The sequence below is a fragment of the Pipistrellus hanaki genome, assembly GCF_964339955.1.
Source record: "Pipistrellus hanaki genome assembly, chromosome: X".
Taxonomy (NCBI): Eukaryota; Metazoa; Chordata; class Mammalia; order Chiroptera; family Vespertilionidae; genus Pipistrellus; species Pipistrellus hanaki.
In genome coordinates this window covers 72,495,834-72,518,421 of record NC_140524.1, presented here as the reverse complement: position 1 = coordinate 72,518,421, position 22,588 = coordinate 72,495,834, and the positions used below count along the sequence as shown (strand labels likewise).

The following is a 22,588-nucleotide window of genomic DNA, read 5'->3' as shown; positions in this document are numbered from 1 at the left end:
CACAAATTAGTCTTTCATCTGCACTTGGTGTTGAGTACCTAATCAACAGAGCAAATGAAAGTGGTTATCTCCCACACTCAACATTTTGGCTTAGGATAAATAAATATATAATGTCAGCTGGATGGATACCAGAACATGGATTGGTAAAAGAAGGCTTTGAAGCAGTGCTCCTCAAGCCTTACTCTGCACCTGGAGAACTTGCTAAAATGCAGTCTTTGATTCTGGACCAAAAGTCTAGAGTGAAGCCTAAAATTCTACTAAGAAGCTTCTAGGTGATGCTGATGCTGCTGGTCCATAGACCACACTTTGAATAGCAAGGTTTTACTTCTGTGTGTGTTTTAAAAATTAAAATAAAAGGAAGATATACATTGAAGTCTTTTAATTGTGGTGGAGAAAAAAAATGAACCTGATTGTCCCCTCTATCTTTAATCTATCATGCTATCTAGTGCGCCCCACTGATTCAAATATCAGCCCTGCTATTTCTATTCATGAGATTGGTGCTGTTGGAGCTACCAAAACTGAACGAACTGGGATCATGCAGTTAAAAAGTGAAATAAAGCAGGTAAGATATTACTTGGGTGATTCGCTAAGAAATTGACATGTTTAAGAACATTTTTTGAAGTCATATTTTGTTGGGATTATATATATTGTTTTATGTTCTGAGTTTAAAGTGAGCTGCATGTTTTTCAGGTGGAATTTCATATACTGTGTATCTAGACTAAGTCAGGGGAAACAACTAGAGATCCTTTAACAGTTTAACCTGCCTAAATTCTACATAATATTCATGAGCTCATGGCCTTTTAACAAATAAGATGACAAGCCACATAATAGCTTGTTTGATTTTTTTTTGTAGCAATCATTTTCTAGACAGCTTTCCTTTTACTGAACCAAATGATTTTTGTTAATTTTAAGTGAAGAGTAATTTGTTTCTGATACTAAAACTCAGAGATCCCCTTATTAAGATCATCCTGTAATTTTAAAATTAATTTTCTTTATGAAACTAGAATTAGATTTATTACTTTTAAGAAGAGATAACAGCACAGACTCTGTTCCTGGCATGGTCAGAGGCTTCTGGCCAGCTTGCACTCCACCCCCAGCAGAGTCAGAGCTGTCTGCTGGCATGCACCCTACCCCAAGCCCAGGTGAGAGCTGCTGGTGTGACCTGCTGTGCCCACTCTCAAGTCATAGAACCACACTATATGTGTGCTGCCAGAAGGTCCTAGGATGCCATTCTTTCTTGGGTACTAGGGCCACACAATGAATTGCATGCCAGAGGACTCTAGGCCCCCACAGGGAGTCACACACCAGAAAAACTGTGCATGTGAACATGCCAACTGCAAGAATGTGAATTGGACAACTGAAAGACAAGAACCAGCGGGAAAGAGGCTACAACTCAGAGCAGAAACAATAAAGGTGTGAAATTCAAGGCAGACTAAGCCTCCAGGCTAGCAAGTCCTAGGTCATTAAACCCCTCAGACCCCAAGCATGGAGCCCAGGGCAAAAAAGAGGCAGAAAAACAAAGATACAAAAAAACAACCCCCAAAGGGAAGAAAAGGTGTGATCGCCAAAAAAAGAACTAAATGAAATGGAGGCAATCAGTATATCAGAGAAAGAATTCAGAGTAAGAGTCATATATTGTAGTTCCTAAACCAGTTAAATGAGAAATTTACCCACAGATGTAAAAATCAAGAGGAAATGAAGAATGATACAGCTATGATAAAGAACACAATGGAAGATTTCAACAGTAGACTAGAAGAGTGGAGAACCAAATGAGTGACTTAGAAGACAGGGTAGAATAAAACACCCAATCTGCCCAGCAATTGGAGAAAAAAATTAAAAAGAAGGAGAGTTTAAGTGAGCTTTGGAATAACAAGAAATGAAGCGACATCCATAAAATAGAGGTGCCAGAAGGACAAGAAGATGAGGAAGGATTAGAAAACTTATTTGAAGAAATAAAGACAGAAAATGTCCCTGATTTGGGGAAGAAAAAAGTCACACAAGCACACAGAGTGCTAAATAAGATGAACCCAAAAAAACTTACACCAAGACAAATGTTGTAATTACAATAGCAAAGTTAATGACAAAGAGAGAATCTTAAAGGCTGCAAAAGAGACACAGAGAGTTACCTACAGGGGATCTCCCATTAGATTATAAAATGATTTCGCAACAGAAACACATCAGGCCAGAAAGGAATGGAATGAAGTATACAAAGTGATGCAAAGAAAGGGGCTGGATCCAAGAATACTCTGGCCAGCAAGGCTATCATTCAAAATTGAAGTGAAAATCAAGAGTGCCCAGATAAAAAAAAGGGCTAAGGAAGTTTATGATTACCAAGCCAGCAATGCAAGAAATGTGTAAGAGACTGTTGTACTAGTAAAAAGGAGAAATAGAAAAGGAAGAAGGAACACTGGCATAAAAAATAAAAATGGCTACAAACAAGTACTTATCCTATCTAATAAAAGAGTAATATGCAAATTTACCATCACTCCAATACAAGATGGCTGCCCCATGTGGACACAAGATGGCCACCACAAGATGGCCCCAAGGGAGGGCAGTTGGGAGGGACTAGGCCTGCAAGGGAGAGTAGTTGTGGGCAATCAGGCCAGGAGGGCAGTTGGGGTGATCAAACCTGCAGGGGAGAGAAGTTAAGGATGACCAGGCCAGCAGAGGAGGGAAGTTGGGGGCGACTGGGCCTGCAGCGAAGGGAAGTTGGGGGGACCCACGTCTATAGAGGAGAGCAGTTGGGGGGGATCACACCTTCAGGGGAGGGTAGTTGGGGAGGACCAGACCTACAGGGAAGGCAGTTAAGAGTAACAAGGCCTGAAGGGGAGGGCAGTTAGGGGTGACCAGGCCTGCAGGGGAGAGCAATGAGGGGAACAGTTAGACATCAGGCTGGCAGGGGAACAGTTAGATATCAATCAGGATGGCAGGGGAGTGGTTAGGGGGTGATCAGGCTGGCAGGAATAAGTCGTTAAGGGCAATCAGGAAGGCAGGCAGGCAAACAGTTGGAAGCCAGCAGTCCTGGATTGTGAGAGGGATGTCCGACTGCTCATTCAGGCCCAATCCTACTGGGATATGGCCTAAATAGGCATTCAGACATCCCTTGAGGGGTCCCAGATTGGAGACTGTGTAGGATGGGCTGAGGGACACACACTCCAATGCACAAATTTTGTGTACCAGACCTCTAGTCAATAATAAATTTAAATTTAAATGGGTTAAATATTCCAATCCAATGACATGGGGTAGCTGAAAGAATAAAAAACATGACTCATATATTTGCTGTCTACAAGAGACCCACCTCAAAACAAGGGACTCACACAGACTGAAAGTAAAGGGATGGGAAAATATCTTTCAGGCAAATGGAAATGAAAAATAAGCTGGGGTAACAATACTTATATCTGACAAAATAGACCTCAAATTAAAGGCCATAACAAGAGATAAGGAAGGCCACTTCATGATATTAAAGGGATCACTAAAACAAGAGGATATAACCATGGTAAACATATATGCACCCAATACAGGAGCACCAAATACATTAAAAAAAAACTTCTGGAAGTTTTCAACAGAGATAGCACCAGCAATACAATCTTAGTAGGGGACTTTGTTACACCACGTACATCACTGGATAAATTCTCTAGACGAAAACAAAACAAAACAAAACAAAAGGACAAAGCAAAGCAAAACAAAACAAAACAAAACCACAAAGAAACAGCAATCCTAAACAAATCACTGGATAAGAATGAAATAATTGCCAAAACCGGTTTGGCTCAGTGGTAGAGCGTAGGTCTGTGGACTGAAAGGTCCCAGGTTCGATTCCAGTCAAGGGCATGTACATTGGTTGCAGGCACATCCCCAGTAGGGGTGTGCAAGCAACAGCTGGTCGAAGTTTCTCTCTCATTGACGTTTCTAGCTCTCTATCTCTCTCCCTTCCTCTCTGTAAAAAATCAATAAAATACATATATAAAAAAGAATGAAATAATTGACATATTCAGAACATTTCAACCCAAAACTACAGAATATACATTCCTCTCAAGTGCAAACAAGAAATTTTCAAAGATAGAGCATATATTGGGACACAGGCAAAGTCACTTCAAATTCAAGAAGATTGAAATCTTATGAAGCGCCTTCTCAGATCACAATGGAATGAAATTAGAAATAAACTAAATAAAAAACATAAAGCACTTGGAGGCTAAATAGCATGCTATTAAACAATGGTTGGTTTAACAAAGAGATTAAAGAAAAAATAAAAAAAAACCACCTGGAAACAAATTACAATGAAAACACAAAAATCCAAAATCTATCGGATGCAATGAAAGCAGTCCTGAGAGGGAAGTTCATAACTCTATAGACATACTTAAAAAATAAAAATAAAAAAGTAATAAATTATCTAACTCTACAACTTAAAGAATTAGAAAGAGGGCAACAAGAAAAGCCAGAATGAGCAGAAGGGAAAAAATAATAGACTAATGCAGAAATAAATGACATGGAGACAAAAAAAAAATCAATAAAACCAAGATTCTGGTTCTTTGAAAGGATAAACATGATTGATGAAACTCTAGCCAGACTATCCTAAAAGAAAATACAGAGGACCCAAATAAAATCAGAAATGAAAGAGGTGCAGTAACAACCAAACACACAAATACCCTGTTTCCCCGAAAATATGACAGTGTCTTATATTAATTTTTTCTCCCAAAGTTGCACTAGGTCTTATTTTTAGGGGATGTCTTATCTTTCCATGTACTAGGTCTTATTTTCGGAGGATGTCTTATTTTCGGGGAAACACAGTAGAAAGAATTGTTAAAAAAAAATACCATGAACAATTCTATCCCAACAAACTGGACAATCTAGATGAAATGGACATATTCCTAGAAAAATATGACCTTCCAAAACTCAATCATGAAGAATTAAAAAATCTGCATAGGCCTATAACTATGGAGGAAATTGAAACAGTCATAAAAAAAAACTTCCAGGAAACAAAAGCTGTGAACTGGACAGCTTTACAGGGGAGTTTTACTAAACATTCAAAGAACTAAAACCTACCCTCCTCAGACTATTCCAAAAAATTCAAGAGGGAGGCACAGTTTCACATTTTTTTCTACGAAGCCAGCATTACCCTAATTCCAGAATCAGATAAAGACACTAACAAGAGATAATTATAGGCCAATAGCTCTAATGAACATAATTGCTAATATCCTCAACAAAATTCTAGCAAATCAGATGCAGAATTCTAGCACATTGGATCATTAGAATGATCATACATCATGACGAAGTGGGATTTATTCTGGGGATGCAAGGCTGCTATAATATCCACAACTCAATAAACATGATGTATCACATAAACAAATTGAGAGACAAAACTCACACAATCATATCAATTGATGAAGAAAAGTATTCAACAAAATCCAACACTCTTTCTTGATAAACACTCTTAGCAAAGTGGGAATAGAGGGATCATACATCAACATAATCAAAGCCTTTCATGGTAAATCTGTATCCAACATCATACTCAACAGGCAAAAACTAAAAACTTTTGCCCTAAAAACAGTAATAAACAGGGATGCCCAATTTCAGCACTGCTGTTTTACATAGTACTGGAAGTGCTAGCTATAGCGATCTAACAAGAAGAAATAAAAGGCATCTTAATTGGAAAAAGAAGAGGTTAAACTGTCACTAGTTGCTGATGACATTATATTGTACATACAAAACTCTAAAGACACCATTAAAAAACTACTTGATTTAATAAATGTATTTGGCAATGTAGCAGGATGCAAAATTAACACCCAGATATCTATGGCAATTTTATACACCAACAATGAACTCACAGAAAGAGAAACTAAAAAAAAAAAGTCCCATTTACCATTGTAACAAAAATTAAGATACCTAGAAATAAACATAACTAAGGAAGTAAAATACCTGTATTCAGAAAATTACAGAACTTCGAAAAAAGTTATAGAAGAAGAGAGAAACCAAGATGGCAGCATAGGTAAACACCTGAAATTGCTGCCTTGTACAACCACTTCAAAACTACAATTAAAAGACAAAGCAGCCGTCATCCAGAACCACAAGAAGGCTGACTGAGTGGAAATTCTACAAATATAAGAAAAGAAAAAAGCACACTGAGACTCACAGGAGGTGCAAAGTAAAGTGTAGAGGTACAGAGGTGCTCTGGCAACTGAGTACATGATTGTCTTTTTCAATTGGGAAGAAGACACAAGCTCCCAACTGCTCTGAACTCCAGTTCTGGGCAAGACTCTGGAAACCCAGACTCATACAGGGAGAAACTGGACTGTCTGGTTTCGGGCAGAACTCAAGGGCAGCTTTCTCTCAAAGGTGCTTACAGCAATTACCTAGAGACACTGAGCCATAGGGGCCTCTTAGGGGAGAGCTGAGGATCAGCCATAGCTCTTTGCTCCACCCTGAGACCCCGCCCCACCCAAGCTGTGCACAGAGGCTTTTGCATATGAATGGCATGGCTCTTTGCAACCTAAAATTACCTAACAAACTGTAGCTGGGTCAGAGAGCACTAGAGCCACCAAAAGAAGGCGCAAGGCCCCACAGAAGCTTGCATTGCTTCATAGCTGGGCTTCATCTGGGCACCTCCAAATCCCAAACAAAGAAGAGGAATATGCAGATCTCTCCGTAGCTCCTGCTGGATGGCCTCAAGCAGAGGCTAAATTTTCACATCCTTAGATCTCCCAGTGGTCAGAGTGGGACCACCCAAATTACAACTCCTCAGATTCATAAGGAACACATGCAATGTGAGCACCAAAGCCCCACTGAAGCAAGTCCTGCCCCATAAGGGTGTCTCCAGCACAGAAGTTCTCCCATTGTAGACACAGCTGATCCTCACAGCCAACTGGCCTGGAGGTCAATTCCTGCTAGTGATACCAACAATCAAGACTTAACTACAACAAGACTGTGCACACAGCCCACAAAGCGGTGCACCAAGAGTATCCATCTCAGGTAATTGGGGAGGCTGAGCCACTGGGCCCTATAAGACACCTAGCACACAAAGCCACTATATAAACACAGGAAGCAGCCAAAATGCAGAGAAAAAGACACAGGTCACAAATGACAGAAATGAAGGAAAGCGAACTATTGGATATTGAGTTCAAAACCACAGTTATAAGGTTTTTCAAGAATCTTCTAGAAACCACTGACTAATTTAGTGAGACCCTCGAGCATATGAAAAAGGACTAACTAGAAATTAAGCATACACTGACTTAAATAAAGAATAATGTACAAAGATCCAGCAGACTAGAGGATCCAAAGAATCAAGTCAAAGATTTGAAATAAGAAGAAGCAAAAACACCCAACTGGAAAAGCAAAGAGAATTAAAAAATGTGAAGATAGTGTAAGGAGCTTCTGGGACAACTTCAAGCATACCAACATCAGAATTATAGGAGTGTCAAGAAGAGAGAGATCAAGATACTGAAAACCTATTTGAAAAAATAATGACAGAAAACTTCCCCCACCTGGTTGTAGAAATAGACTTAAAAGTCCAGGAAGCACAGAGAACCCTAAACAAGAGGAATCCAAAGAATACCACACCACAGTTGGTATAATTAAGATGCTAAGGGCAAAAGACAAAGAGAGAATGTTAAAGGCAATAAGAGAAAAACAGTTAATTACCTACATGGGAGCACATATACAACTGTCAACTGATTTCTCAACAGAAACTATGCAGGCTAGATGGGAGCGGCAAGAAATATTCAAAGTGATGAATAGCAAGAACCCACAACCAAGATTACTCTACCCAGCAAAGTTATCATTCAGAATTGAAGGGCAGATAAAAAGCTTCACAGATAAGAAAAAGCTAAAGGAGTTCATCACCACCAAACCAGTATTATATGAAATGCTAAAAGGTAGTTTTTAAGAAGAGGAAGAAGAAGAAAAGGTAAAGATAAAAATTATGAACAATAAATACATATCTATCACCAAGTAAATCTAAAAATCAAGTGAATAAAAAAATCTGATGAACAGAATAAACTGGTGAATATAATAGAATCAGGGGCATAGAAAGGGAGTGGACTGACAATCCTCGGGGGGAAAGGGGTGTTAGGGTGCGGGTAGAGACTGGACAGAAATCATACACTTATGGATGAGGACAGTGGGAGGGGAGGTAAGGGAATGGGGTGGGGTTGGAACCAGGTGGAGGGGAGCTATGGGGGGGAAAAGAGGAAGAATTGTAATAATCTGAACAATAAAGATTTATTTTTTTAAAAGATATAGAAGAAGATATAAACATGTGGAAGAATGTACCATGTTTATGGATTGGAAGAATCAACATAATCAAAATATCCATATTACTCAAAGTTTCAACACAATACTCATTAAAATAAAAATGGCATGGCATATTTCACACACCCAGAACAAACGGTCCAAAAATTCATATAGAATAAATAAAGACCACGAATAGCTGCAGCAATCCTAAGAATAAAGCACAAAGTTGGAGGGATCATACTATATCACAAAGCCACTGTTCTCAAAATAGCATGGTTCTAACGCAGGCACATAGACCAATGGAACAGAACGGAGAAGCCAGAAATCAACCCAAGCCTGTATGCTCAATTGATATTTGACAAAGGATAAGAGAGCATACATTGGAGTCAAGACACCATCTTCAATAAATGGTGTTGGGAGAACTGGACAGATATTTGCCAAAAAAATGAAACTTGCCCACCAACTTATTTCATACAAAAAAATAAACTCAAAATGGATCGATGTCTTAAACGTAAGATAGGAAACCATAAAAATCTTAGAAAATCCACAGGCAGAAAACATCAGATATAGCTTTTATCAATATGTTTACTGATACATCTCCTAGGACAATGGAATGAAGTACAAAATAAACAAATGGGACCACATTAAAGTAAAAAGCTTCTGCACAGCAAAAGAAACCATCAAGAAACAAGAGAGCCTTCTGTGTGGGAGAACATATTTGCCATTGTGACATCTCTTAAGGGTTTAATCTCCAAAATTTATAGGGAACTCATACAACTTAACAAAAGGAGGATAAACAATTCAATCAAAAAATTAGTGAAAATCTAAATAGACACTTTTCTAAAGAGGACATACAGAAGGCTTAGAGACATATGAAAACATGCTCATTGGAGGTATGCGGTATGCAAATCAAAACAAAAGTGAGATACCACTTCACACCTGTCAGAATAGCAATAACCAACAAATCATCAAATGACAAGTGCTGCTGAGGATACAGAGAAAAAGGAATCCTTGTGCACTGGTGGTGGGAATGCAGATTGGTGCAGCCTCTGTGGAAAACAGTATTGAATTTCCTCAAATAATTAAAAATGGAGCTCCCATTTGACCCAGTAATCCCACTCCTGGGAATATATATATCACACACACACACACACACACACACACACACACACACTAAATAAATAAATAAATAAATAAATAAATAAATAAATAAGAAAAGAAATACCTATTAGAAAAAAATATATGCATCCTTATATTCATAGCAGCACAATTTACAAATGCTAAGAACTAGAAACAGCCTAAGTGCCCATCAGCCAATGAGTGTATTAAAAAATAGTATTATAGTACATCTACACAATTGAATTCTATGCTGCTGTAAAAACAAAAGAACTCTTACCATTTGCAATGGCATGGATGGACCTGGAGAGCATTATGCTAAGTGAAATAATTCAGTCAGAGAAAGATAAGAATCACATGATCTCACTCATTTGTTCAATATCAAGACAACATATTCTGAAAAAAAATATAGATTAGAAACACAGAATCATCGAACAGACTGTCAAACCTTAGAGAAAGGCAGGGGAGGATGGCTGGGCGGGGGGGAGGGATAAGAGATCAACCAAAGAACTTGTATGCATATAATCATAACCAATGGGGACAGATTATGAGTGGGGGTGAAGGTTGGGGCTGAGGGGGGCCAGGGCCAGGGCCAGGATGGGTGAGGACAATGGGGAGAAAAAGGGACATATGTAATACTCTCAACAATAAAAAATAAAAGAAATAAAGCAACTATATTTTCCTTGCTCATGTGAGAAATCGAATAAAAATTTACTGACCTAAAAAAATAAAAGAGAGAGAGAGAGAGAGAGAGAGAGAGAGAGAGAGAGAGAGAGAGAGAGAAAGAGAAAGAGAGAGAGAGAGAGAGAGATCAGAAAGAACACCAGATTAGATGTCAGCCTTTTTTAAAAATTTGTTTTCAGGTATTGTTCCAAAATTAGACTTTTATTGTTGTTATGAAAGGTGTGGACACATATAGGAAAAACACTTAAATTACTGGGAGTTGGTCGGAGTCAACAAACTTCATATTATAATCTCTCACTTGTTTTTTCCTTCATGTGAGAATAGATGAGTTATTGTATTATACAAAGAGATAATTAACACAAACTTCCAAAGCTTATTTTTAAGACTCTGGGAAATCATATGATTTTAAAGTCCAAGTTGAGAAGGTACAAATTTGATCTTTTAGCACTTTTTTATGAAAAATCTTAAATCTACTGCTCCTGCTTTTAAAATAGACTTGTGATAGCTTGTACTATTAAATCAAAAAATTTTTAAGGAGTCACAAACCATTTAGAAAAAGAATGAGCCAATGCTTGAAGTTTACTTTGAAATAAATTTCATTTGAGTAGTCTTATCAGATATCCTTTTGCATTTATATTATGCTAGAGGCTGGTGCATGAATTTGTGCTCAGGTGGAGTCTGGCCGGCCCGCCCTGATTGGCCGATTGGGCAGGTCTGATTCGGGGGAGGGGCCTTGGGCGGTTGGCCACACCAGCTCCTATCAGGGTTTGGGGGACAATCAAGGTTGGGGCCGGTTGGGTGGAGGGGCCTGGAGAAGATCCACTGATCTGGTGCTGAGTATGGGTCCCAGGCTTCCCAGGGAGGATGGCTTCAGCAAGGAAACAGAAACCACCAGAAGGTTCTGCAAACATGCCCTGAGCTCCCTTTGGCCAGGCGGACTCAGAGCTGGTGCCTCTGTGTGTACATTAGACACAGCCAGCGCTCGAGTTTATCTGCTGGTCAAATCCATTGCATGGAAAAACTTGTTCCCCTTCTTCTCTTTGGGCCCTTGCAACAAATACAGGCCAATTGGAAGATGTGGCCCCAGCGGCAGAGCCTGGCCCCACAATCACCCGGAATGTAGGCATAAGACAACTGGGTAGCAATCTCCACAGAACAGAACACACTGTTTTAGAGTCTTAATTCTCCCTAAAATGTGCCCAGCTGCTCCTCTTTAGCCAGGATAGGCTGAATTAAGAAACCAAAGATCAAGTTTCCTTTGAGGTGGGAGCCACCAGGAGCCGGCTTGTGGCAAGGCCCCTCACAGGCAGCTGCCTTCACCCCAAGCTCAATATGCTCTGAGCCAGTTCTTTCTGGTGCTGCCAGGTCCTGTGTTGCTAGTCGGGCAGCAGGTCCACAGGGTTTCTCTCTGCTGCCTTCCTGACTTCCCGAGCAGTACCCTCCAGCCCTGTGCACCAGGTGGCTGTCGCTAGAGCCGGGACTCGGAGATCGAAGGAGCTGGTCCACTCCAAGAGGGACCCTCAGGTCTTCATGCCATGTCACTCACCCCAGTTCTCAGTCTTGCTCACGTAGATTGGGCTAAAGTCTGCTGCCCAATACTGGTGCCATGTGGGGAGGGTTGCCCTGACCTGTCAGCCTTGGTGAGGATGATCTCAGTGTCCAGCTGATTGAACTTGTCTCACAGGGCCTTCATCTCAAGCTACATGCTCACGCTGGCAGCCTTCACCTTCTTCTTTACAGGCACCTTGGCGCCACTGCACAACTGGCCCCAGGGCCCTCAGCCTCAGCAGTGGCACTTGTGGCAGCCCTAGCAGCCTGCGGGTCATCGCAACTGGTCGTTGTGGTTGTTCCACCATAAAGGTTGCTGGGCTTTTACTATATAGACTTGAGGCCCAGAGCATGAGTATGATCCCTAGGCCTGGCCTGTGATCAGGACCATCTTCCCCAGCTGCTGGCAGCTGGTCCTGCCACCCCCACCACCACTGGTTCCCCATTCACCATCAGGTGATCAGAGCCTGCAGACTTGGTGGGGGACCAAGAGGTCCAGCCCCACCCCCATCATGGGTCAGCCTCTGTGTGTGTGGCGAACTGGCAGGGAAGGGGCCGTGGCCTGGCGCTGCCCATGTCCCCCGCCACCCAACCACAGTTCCCTATTTTCCATTGTGTGATGGGACCTGCTGGCCAGGGGAAGGAACCAAGAAGTGGTCAGTGTGCCTCATAGAGACTGGTCGAGCAGTCTTTCTGGTGGTTCTGCCATTCAGTCAATTTGCATATTACTCTTTTATATGTATAGATGTGCTCCAATCCTTCCACTTCCAGGGAAAGAGGCAAAGGAGGTTTGCTGAAAGTGATAAGGGAAGCAGCAGGGTGATTTTTTTTTGTGGGGGGGTCAGAAGAGTTTTCTCCTGATGAGGGGCTTCAAAGGATAGCAGCCTACTTCTGCTACCCTCTCTCTCCAGAGACACATTTCTTTTTTTTTTTTTTAATATATTTTATTGATTTTTTACAGAGAGGAAGGGAGAGAGATAGAGAGCTAGAAACGTCGATGAGAGAGAAACATCGACCAGCTGCCTCTTGCACACCCCCTTACGGGGGAAGTGCCCGCAACCAACGTACATGCCCCTGACCTGAATCAAACCTGGGACCTTTCAGTCCGCAGACCTACGCTCTACCACTGAGCCAAACCGGTTTTGGCCAGAGACACATTTCTGATTGGCATCTGGTAGGACAGAGCAGTTGCAGGTACAGGACTGGGAGTGCCTTTCTGCATGCAGCTCCCTGGGGAGTTTCTTCCGGCCAAGGAAAGCTTTGTTCTAACCATTTCTCCTAGAAACAGCTGCTTGGTGGTCTGGGGCAGGAGGGCAGAATGAAGGTGGGGCAGAGCAGGGCAGGAAGAAGTATGGGATAGAAGACTGGGGGGCTGAGGGAGGGATAGGGTGAAATCTCTGGGGGGAGGTCTGGTGCAGAAGGAGAGTTGGGGTCAGCATAGGAAGGCTTGGAGGTACTGGGGGAGTAAGAGGGACCAGCAGATGCCAGAACAGGGCAAACAGTTTACCGAATCAGGTGGGGGTCTTGGAGGGTGAGTATAGACTAAGTCCCTTCCCCAGACCCTCCCATCCCAGATGGCTAGGGGGAAGGGTCCATAGCGAGGTGCTGAGCCCCCTACACTTTGTGTCTGAGGCTCCAGAACATGTGGCCAACATGCTCTGCCCCTGCCACACCCGCCAAAGTGCTGCCATTTGGAATGCATTTGCAGACACATGGATTGTTTTTAAGTTAATGCTTTTTAATTCACCTCTTGTTTTCTTTTTTTATTGAAAAGGCAGATTCTGCTGGTGTGTTCCTTTGCAGGGGAAGCAGGGTTGTTCTCCACGGGCAGAGATCCAATGAGAAACCGAGACAAAAGGCCCAGTGAGATATGGGGAAGAGCAAACAGGATCAAGAGCAAGGAGCAAGGAGAGAGATGCACAGGGTGGGTGAGATAGACAGCCACAGAGAGCCTGGAAGCCGAAGGGAGGGACTCAGCAAGTGTGCTGAAAAATCCGGCTTTGGGAAGGCTAATCCCTCCACCTCCAACTAAGGTCCCTGGGGCTGAGCTTGCTCTCCTCTGCGCTCTGGTTCCATTTAGCATAGACATTGCTGAACTGGCTGGAAGGATCTGGTGGGTAATGGACTAAGTACACAGGGACCAGGGTTGCTGAGGGCTAGGGATCTGAGATGACAGAGAGAGGAGGACCTGGAAGCATTCCCTCCCAGGTCCCCACACACCTGTTTTTGAGCGAATCTCAAATCCCATGCAGTGGCTCTCGTGGCGGCCCTGGCATGCTGTGCCACCTAGGGTGAGTTCCCTAACCTCTCTGAGCCCTGGCTATGTCACCTGCAGGAGAGGAGTGCTGGTGGATGAGGCTCGAAATGACTGGGGGCGAGAAGATAGAGCATGGTCTAGGACACCTCAGTTTGGCAGTTACATCCAAAATCCCAGGGATTTTTTGGCCTTGGCCACTGCTCTGGGCTCACATTTATGTAGGACTTACACAGACAGGAGAGCTGGGCACTAGCACTTCCTTCAATCGCAGCTGAGAACCAGTTCATCCTCCCCTCCCCACCACCACCCCTTCCTTTTTCATTAGTGCCAAGTACTCTCGAATCTTGCCAGCGGCCAGTGTAGGCACACGACCGAGGACATACAAAGATCCCCAAGCCAACACAGGGTGCTGTGGACTGGGATAGAGCTTCCCGGCCTGGTGACAGGGCTCATTCGGTGGAGCAGCAGCTCTGTGGCCACGTTTACCCCTGGTGCAGCTCCAGGCCCCAAGTAGGTGAACTGAAAGCCTGGGATAATTAGAGCTAATTACATGTGTGCACAACCATCCCTCCCCAATCTACCCCCTGTGATCCTGCCCCAGCAAAGGAATTTTGCTGGCACAGCTTGGGCTGAGCATCTGCGGGAAGGGCACCCAGGCAAAGAGCCCCTGGGGCCCAGGGGTTGGGGTGAGCCCTCCACTTCTAGAATGCCCAAGCTCCTGCCATTACACAATCCAGCATGCGCTGTAGCCTTGGATGCCCCGGGATGGCTGTTTAGAACTTGGTCCGAGCTCCTCTTGGCCTTGTGCTGTGTGGGTCCTGGCAGCATGGGCCCCAGCATTTGGGTCCTTAGGTTTCTATTATCTTGGCCTCCTAAGCATTCCTGTCTCTGTGAAAATTCGAGAGGGGTCTCTCCTTGTCTCCCGTCACACGGATTGCCTGCCTGAAGCTGAGGCCTCGGGATGAGGAAGGGACAGAGTCTGGTGCTTGGTTTTTGGAGATCAATTTGTCTCTTCCTGGATACGCCACAGGACCCCAAAAGAATGACTTTTCTGAGCTTTCATTTGTGCGTCCCTACCATGCATGCCTCTTCTGAGACAGGGAGTCCAAGGGGAAGGAGAAAGGTGTGAAAGGCTTTACACTTTGAACTGCTAGCCTGAATCTGTGATCTAATTTTGTGGTTTCAGGAGCCTTTCGTGAGTTGGGTTTGAGAGGTGGCAGGGTAGAGTTTTATATTTCTACTAGAGGCCCAATGCACGAAATTCGTGCACGGGGGTGGTGGTAGTGGGGGGAGTCCCTCAGCCGGGCCTGCACCCTCTGGCAATCCAGGACTCCTCAGGGGCTGTCTGACTGCCAGTTTAGGCCTGATTCCACAGGGATTGTTGGCTCCTAACCCCTTGCCTACCTGCCTGCCTGATCGTTCCTAACTGCTTGCCTGCCTGCCTGATCACCCCTAACCACTCGCCTGCCTGCCTGCCTGCCTGATCACCCCTAACTAACACTGCCCTCTAGATCTCACATTGATGCCTGATCACCCCTAACCACTCTGCCTGCCTGCCTGATAGCCCCTAACTGCTTGCCTGCCTGATTGCCCCAACCACTCTGCCTGCCTGTCTGCCTGATCATAACCATTCTGCCTGCCTGACTGATGCCCCTAACCACTCTGCCTGCCTGCCTAATCGCCCCTACCGCCCCTGCCTCAGCCCCTGCTGCTGCACTTCATCTATTGATAGAAGGTTGTCCAAAATGATGTCCAGAAGGTTGTTTGGCTGTCTGGTCTAATTACCACATTGTGGTTTTATTATTATAGATAGAAGCTCAGTGCACAGGTGGGGTCTGGCCGGCCTACCCTGATGGGGCCATTGGGACCTAACCATGGCCCTGATCTAGGTTGGGTGGCAGTTGGGGGGTGGGGCTGGCTGGAGTGAGGGGCCGCAGGCAGTTTGCCAGCCAGCCCCTCTCTGATTGGGATGGTGGGCCCTCTTGGGGGTGGGGCCGGCCTGGACAATCCCCGCCCCTGATTGGGGTGGGGAGGCTCGGTGGGGGCTGGGCTGGCTGGGTGGAGGGGCTGCGTGCTGTTTGCTGGCCATCCCTGCCAGGGTGGCAGGACTGGCCAGGGTAAGGGGCTGTGATCATTCTGGTTATTTCAGTAGTTCCATTCAGTTGCTGGGCTTTTATTATATAGGATAAGAGTAAGAACACTTATCAGATAGTCTTTCACATTTATATTATGCACTAGAGTAAGAATGGGTCTTGTGATAGAAAAATGCTCACTTTACAGTTTTTTCCCCCAGATAAATTGTGTAATTTGAACATTTTTTCTATCTGAAAAGTGGAAGACTTACATTTCATATTGAAGAGTTAAACTGACATTGTTGGTAACAATTCTAGTTTTGGTTGAAAGTGACTGGCTAAACAGTTCATAGTTGTTTACAGTCACACAGTGTTACTTACAGGTCCATTATATATTTAGAACTTGAAGTCTATGTTCTCAGCTAAATTAATATACCCAGCTATATCCTTTAAGTTTTTTTACACATTCATTACCTATAGAACTTCAAGAAAGTCGAAATCATTAAAAGTTTATTTTAGACTATGGGGATCCATAAGTATTCATTATTTTCTCATTTCTAAATATTGATTTCCATCATCACCTGCCTGTCTGATATTTTGTATTGTTCTAAGCTAGGGGTGTCGAACTCAATCAGAGAAGGGGCCAAAATCTAAAATCCAGCCTAAATCGCGGGCCGAATGGTTTACTGAACAGTCATAAACTGACAATGTCATAAACGGACAGCGGAGTGCAGTGATGACAGCGCGGTGCGGGCCACATTGCAAGGCCTGGCGGGCTGGATTTGGCCCGCGGGCCTTGTGTTTGACACATGTGTTCTAAGCCATTTCTCTACCACTCACCAATTTTCTCTTTTCTTATGGAAAAATATTTCCCAGGAAGTTTTCTTTGTTTTACTCTTTAACATTACTTCTAAAATAAGGCAAATTCATCATCTTTTTAAATGATAACATGCTGGCTAGTTACTTGAATAGTTTGTCATTTTACTCTATTAATAACTTAAAAATGCAAATAATGGGGGCTTTGCCTCATCTCTTTTAAAATTTAATTTTCCCTTTCTCTCTCTCTCTCTCTCTCTCTCTCTCTCTCTCTCTCTCTCTCTCTCTCTCTCTCTCTGTAGTCCAACGGTGGTCACACCCTGGGTATAGATTTGATGTCACCGTCTTTTCTGGTAAGGGCTGTTATCTTGTATTATATACCATTTATCAGTGCTTTGAACATACTGTTATGTAAATCGTGACATATACTGATTGATTGAAAAGAAAAACAAAATGAATGAAGAACTAAAATAAATATAAATCAAGTTTATGTATGAAGGTGAAATCTTTCCATTTATTTCCCATAAAGGCAAGAAAGGGGGTCACGAAAACAAAATCCAATTTTAAAATTATTTGTTAAGTAGCCGTTTGTTCATTTATTCTATAACTTATAATTAATTGCATGTCTACTATGCATCAGGCACTGTACTAGACAGCATCAGTGTCACCTGAGAATTTGTTAGAAATTTAAAATCTTGTTCTCCTCTCTAGACCTGAAAGTCTGGGGTGAGGCCAAATAGTCTGTATTTTAATCATCTTTCTAGGTGATTCTGATGCACTTTTAATTTTGAAAACCACTGGGGTAGCTACTCTGATTATTGATTATCTAATAAATATTAAGTGAGTGCCAATTTCATGCCACACACTAGAAATATAGTAGTAAATTTTCCTTGGTTTAAATCAGTGATTCATACTGGCCTATAATTTCAGAAGCAAGCAAACAAAAAATTGGAAAGAAACTATTGGACACAATATTGATATTTCTATTGACCTTAACCAAATAATCTATAATGAATTAGTAAAGTAAGGTTTGGCCAACTCTGTCATATGCACATTAATAAAGGAGGACAGAGACATAGAGGTGAAGTTACTAAAAAACCTAAAAACTGCTGCTATTAGGAAATAGTCTGAATACCTTTTTTGGGGTTGACCCCACTATCAGCAGCCTAGGATTCTAATGGTACAAAGACAAATGGCAGATCATCTACTTAGTACATTAGTGTGATAGTCACTGGCCAATACAAATGTCTTGAGACACTTTCTGTTTTACTTAGCAGTGGTTGGCGATATAAGCATTTGGCCCAAATTAAAATGTGAGGTGTTTTTCTCATAAAATATTTCTATGTTTATTTCTGAATCTAAACTGTTAAAGAACCACTTTCCCCAATATATTTCCTTCTTTATTATACTTATAGTTTTTCCAAGTTCATTATGTTGCAGCATGGGTCAGTACTTCATCATTTGATGGACAACTGGATTGTTTCTGTTTTTGGCTAATAGGAGTAATGCTGCTATCAACCTTATGTACAAGTTTTTGTGTAGACATATGTATTCATTTATCTTGCATATATACCTAGGAGCCAAAGTTCTAGGTTATTTGGTAAGTGACTTTGTTTAGCATTCTGAGGAATTGGCAAACTGTTTTTGCAAAGTAGCTGTACCATTTTACATTTCCACCAGCAATGTTTGAGTGTCCCAATTTCTTCATATCTTCACCAAACATTGCTATTTTTTTTTTTGGCCTTTTTTATTCTAACCATTTTAGTGGGTGTGAAGTAGTATCTCATTGTGGTTTTGATTTACATTTCCCAGATTGTTTATGATATTGATCATCTATTCATGTTTCCATTGGCTATTTATCTTCTTTGGAGAAATTTCCTTTCAGATTATTTTCCAATTTCTTAATTGGGTATTTGACTTTTTATTGTTTAGTTGTAAAGGTTCTTTATATATTCTGGATATAAATCCCTTATCAGATATGTATTGTAATTGGAAAATATTTTCTTCTCTTCTATGGGTTGTCTTTTCCCTTTAATTTCTTTTTTCCCCTCTAGAGCAGTATTTCCCAACCTTCTCTCATGATGAGAATCACCTGGTGGAGTTGTTAAAACAGATTCCTGAATCCCAACTAAGAAGTGCTAAACTAGAATTTTTGAGAACATATAGGTAAAATTGCATACCTAACTTAGTGCTCTGTATATAAAATCTGTCTTAGAGCACTAGTTAAGTATACAATTTTACCTATATGTTCCCAAAAATTCTAGTTTAGCACTTCTTAGTTGGGATTCAGGAATCTGTTTTAACAACTTCACCAGGTGATTCTCATCATGAGAGAAGGTTGGGAAACACTGCTCTAGAGAATATCAACCACTGAGTTACTTTCTTGATAGTGTTATTTGAAGAACAGAAGTTTTTAATTTTGATGAAATTCAGTTTACCTACTTTTTCTTTTAGTGTTATACTAGTGACCTGGTGCATGAAATTTGTGCACATTAAAAGGGAATTAGAGGAAAAATTTTAATATTGCTATTTGCCCTTTCTCTATAATAGAAGTGTCAGAGATGAAAGAAAATTAGTAAAATGTATATGAAAATCTCCCTCCTGTCAGAGTCTGGGGCACACCACAGAACTCAGAGTCAGATCCCCACACACTCATGTGTGCCTCAAAATCTCATGAGACCCAGACCCGGCTGGCTCCCCCCCCCCTACTTGGCTAGATCCAGACACAGACAGCCCCACTCTCATCAAGGCCCACCAGGTTGGGGGGCACAGCCTCAGGTTGCCTGGCCTGGTGCTAAAATGGGAGGGCATGGCCTGAGGTCCACTGTCAAGCCCCGCTGGGGGTGGAGGGAGTGCAGCCTCAGGAGCCCTAGCCTGGCACCGGGGAGGGGGTTGCACCTTGAGGTCCTCTGTAAAGCTCTGTGGGGGGTGTTGCAATGTGAGGTCCCCCATCAAGTTCTATGGGAGGGAGGCACAGCCTGAGGTTGCCCATCAAGCCCCATATAGGCAGGGGGCATGGCCTGATGTCCCCCATCCTGGCACCAGGGTGGGGGCACTGCCTGAGGTCCCCTGTCAAGCCCCACCAGGTGGGAGGGGGATGCAGCCTTAGGTTCCTACTGATTGCTTGTTAAGGCTCATTATAGGAACTCAGCCTACGCTGTGGGCACAGTCATCTTGTGTTACAGGATCCCCACCTCTGCTGTGGCCACAGCCATTTGTGTTACAGAATCCCTGCCTCTGCTGTGGACGCAGACATTTTTGTTATGGTGTGACGGTCAATTTGCATATTCCCTCTTTATTAGACAAGATCTAAGAAAGTTTTGCCAAACCCAAGGTCACAAAGATTTATTCCTACTTTTTGTTTTAAGAGTTTTATAGTTTTAGATCTTAAAATTATGTCTATAATTGTTTTGGGGATCTCCAAGACCACCCCCAGGTTTTATGATTCACTAAGAGGACTTACAGGACATAATAAGTCATATGGTCATAGTCACAACTAAGACTTATTACAGCGAAAGTATACAAAGCAAAATCATCAAAGGAAAGGGGTGAATTGGACAAAATCCAAGGGAAAAAGACACCAATTTCCAGAGTACTCTCCCAGTAGAGTCACACAGGATGTGCTTAATTCCCCCAGCAAATGAGTTGTGAGAACATATGCACAATATTGCCAACCAGGGAAGCTCATTAAAGACTCAGAACCCAGGATTTTTACTGGGGCTGCTCACATAAACAGCTTTTGTCTGGAACATACTAAAAATCCAAACTCCCAGAGAAAAAGCAAGTGTTCAACAGAAACCATAGTGTTTGCACAATTTAGGTACAGTAAACCACTGTTATCAATTTTGGAAGTGATGGGAGCCCTCCCCAAATCCAGGTTTCCAAACTCCAGCCAGGAGTCAATCTTGTAAGCAGGCCTTTCCAAGAATAGCACTTCTGGCTTGCTGTGGTAACTCTTTTCGCACAATAACCCATTTAGACTTAAATTATCTTGTATGATGTGAGGTAGGGAGTTCAACTTAATTCTTTTGCATGTGAATATTCAGTTTTTCCAGCACAATTTCTTTTTTTTTCTTTATTGATTAAGGTATTACATATGTGTCCTTATCCCCCATTGCCCTCCTACTCCCCAACCCCTGCTCATGCCCTCACCCCTCTGTATCTGTGTCCATTGGTTAGGCTTTTATGCATGCATACAAGTCCTTTGGGTGATCTCTCCCCTTTACTCCCACCCTAATCTACCTTCCCTCTGAGGTTTGATAGTATGATTGATGCTTTTCTGTCTCTGTATCTGGTTTTGTTCATCAGTTTATGTTGCTCATTATATTCCACAAATGAGTGAAATCATGTCATATTTATCTTTCTCTACAGACTTATTTTGCTTAGCATAATGCTCTCCAGGTCCATCCATGCTGTTGCAAATGGTAGGAGTTCCTTCCTTTATATAGCAGTGTAGTATTCCATTGTCCAGCACCCTTTCTTGAAAAAAGCTATCTTTGCCCCCATTTAATTTTCTTGGCACCCTTGTTGAAAAATAATTGACAAAAATATAATGATTTATTTCTGAATTCCCAGTACTATTTCATTGATCTACATGCCTAGTCCATGCCTGTATGACAATATCTTGATTATTGTAGCTTTATAGTAAGTTTTTAAATTAGAAGTTATAAATCCTCCAACTTTGGTCTTCTTTTTTAAGATTGTGTTAAATTTTTCATTTGTTTGTTTTAAACTTAACTTTTATTGTTGATACTATTACAGATGGGACCCTCCCTCCCTCATAAACTTATTATTTTCTTCAAATAACCTAGTTGGGATTTTGATAAAAACTGTGTTCAATCTGTAGATACATTTTGAGAGTATTGCTGTCTTAACAGTGTTAACTGATCCATGGACATATGATTTTCCCCCATTTATTTAGGTCTTTAATTTCAACACCTTTTGTTTTCAGAGTACATGTTCCACAGATGTTTTGTTAAATTTACTCCTAAATATTTTCTTCTTTTTGATGCTATTTTAAAATGAGTTGTTTTTGTTTCATTTTCAGTTTGATGATTATTACTGTTTAGAAATCTGATCAATTTTAAAATTTTATTATTTAACTTGTTTTTAATGAAAAAATTTTAATGTTGACATTATTGCAGGAGTCCCCTTTCCCCCTCTTTGTAGAGTGATCTTCTATCATGTAACTTTTCTGAACTTATTTATTAGTTCTAATTGTTTTTTAGTGAATTTCTTATATATAAGATCATTTCTTCTGTAAATAGAGTAGTTTTACTTCTTCCTTTTTACTCTGGATGCCTTTTATTTCTTTGTATTGCTTAATAGCCCTGGCTAGAACCTCCAGTGCAATACTGAATAAAAGTTGCAAGAGTGAACATCTTTCTCTTGTTTTGATCTTAGGGGGGGAAACAGTCCATCTCCAACCATTCACTATGTCAGCTGTGGATGCCATTTATTAGATTGAAGAGGTCCCCCTCTGTTTCTAGTTTGTTGAGTATTTTTATCATAAAAGGGTGTTAGATTTTAATATGGTAAATATTTTTCTTAATTAGGATGATGTGGTTTTTAATCCTTTATTCTTATGTATTACATTAATTGATGTCTGGGTGTTAAAACAACCTTCAATTCCTGGAATAAATTCTACTTCATCAATGGTGCATAATTCTATTTATTAGTTGCTGAATTTGGTTTGCTAGTGTTTTGTTGAGGATTTTTATATGTGTGTTTATAAGGGATATTCATCTGTAGATTTTTTGTAATGTTTTTATCTGATTTTGATATAAAGGTAATATTGGCCTCATAGAATAAGTTAGGAAGTTCCCTTTGCTTCCTTTTTTTGCAGTGGTCTGTGAAAAGCTGGTGGTAGAAT

General features: G+C 41.7%; 1 protein-coding gene across 3 annotated transcripts in view; it reads left to right on the top strand.

Annotated features, from left to right (window-relative positions):
- The window catches only part of PHKA1 (phosphorylase kinase regulatory subunit alpha 1), a 236,260-nt gene that overhangs the window by 194,905 nt on the left and 18,767 nt on the right, over positions 1-22,588 (top strand). For 2 of the 3 annotated variants that reach the window (XM_084869451.1, XM_084869450.1), the window contains exons 27-28: positions 447-562; positions 17,019-17,069. In XM_084869451.1, the coding sequence (XP_084725577.1) occupies positions 447-562; positions 17,019-17,069 (167 nt within the window). The remainder of the gene's footprint in view (positions 1-446; positions 563-17,018; positions 17,070-22,588) is intronic. The other variant, XM_084869452.1, reaches the window with a different exon arrangement.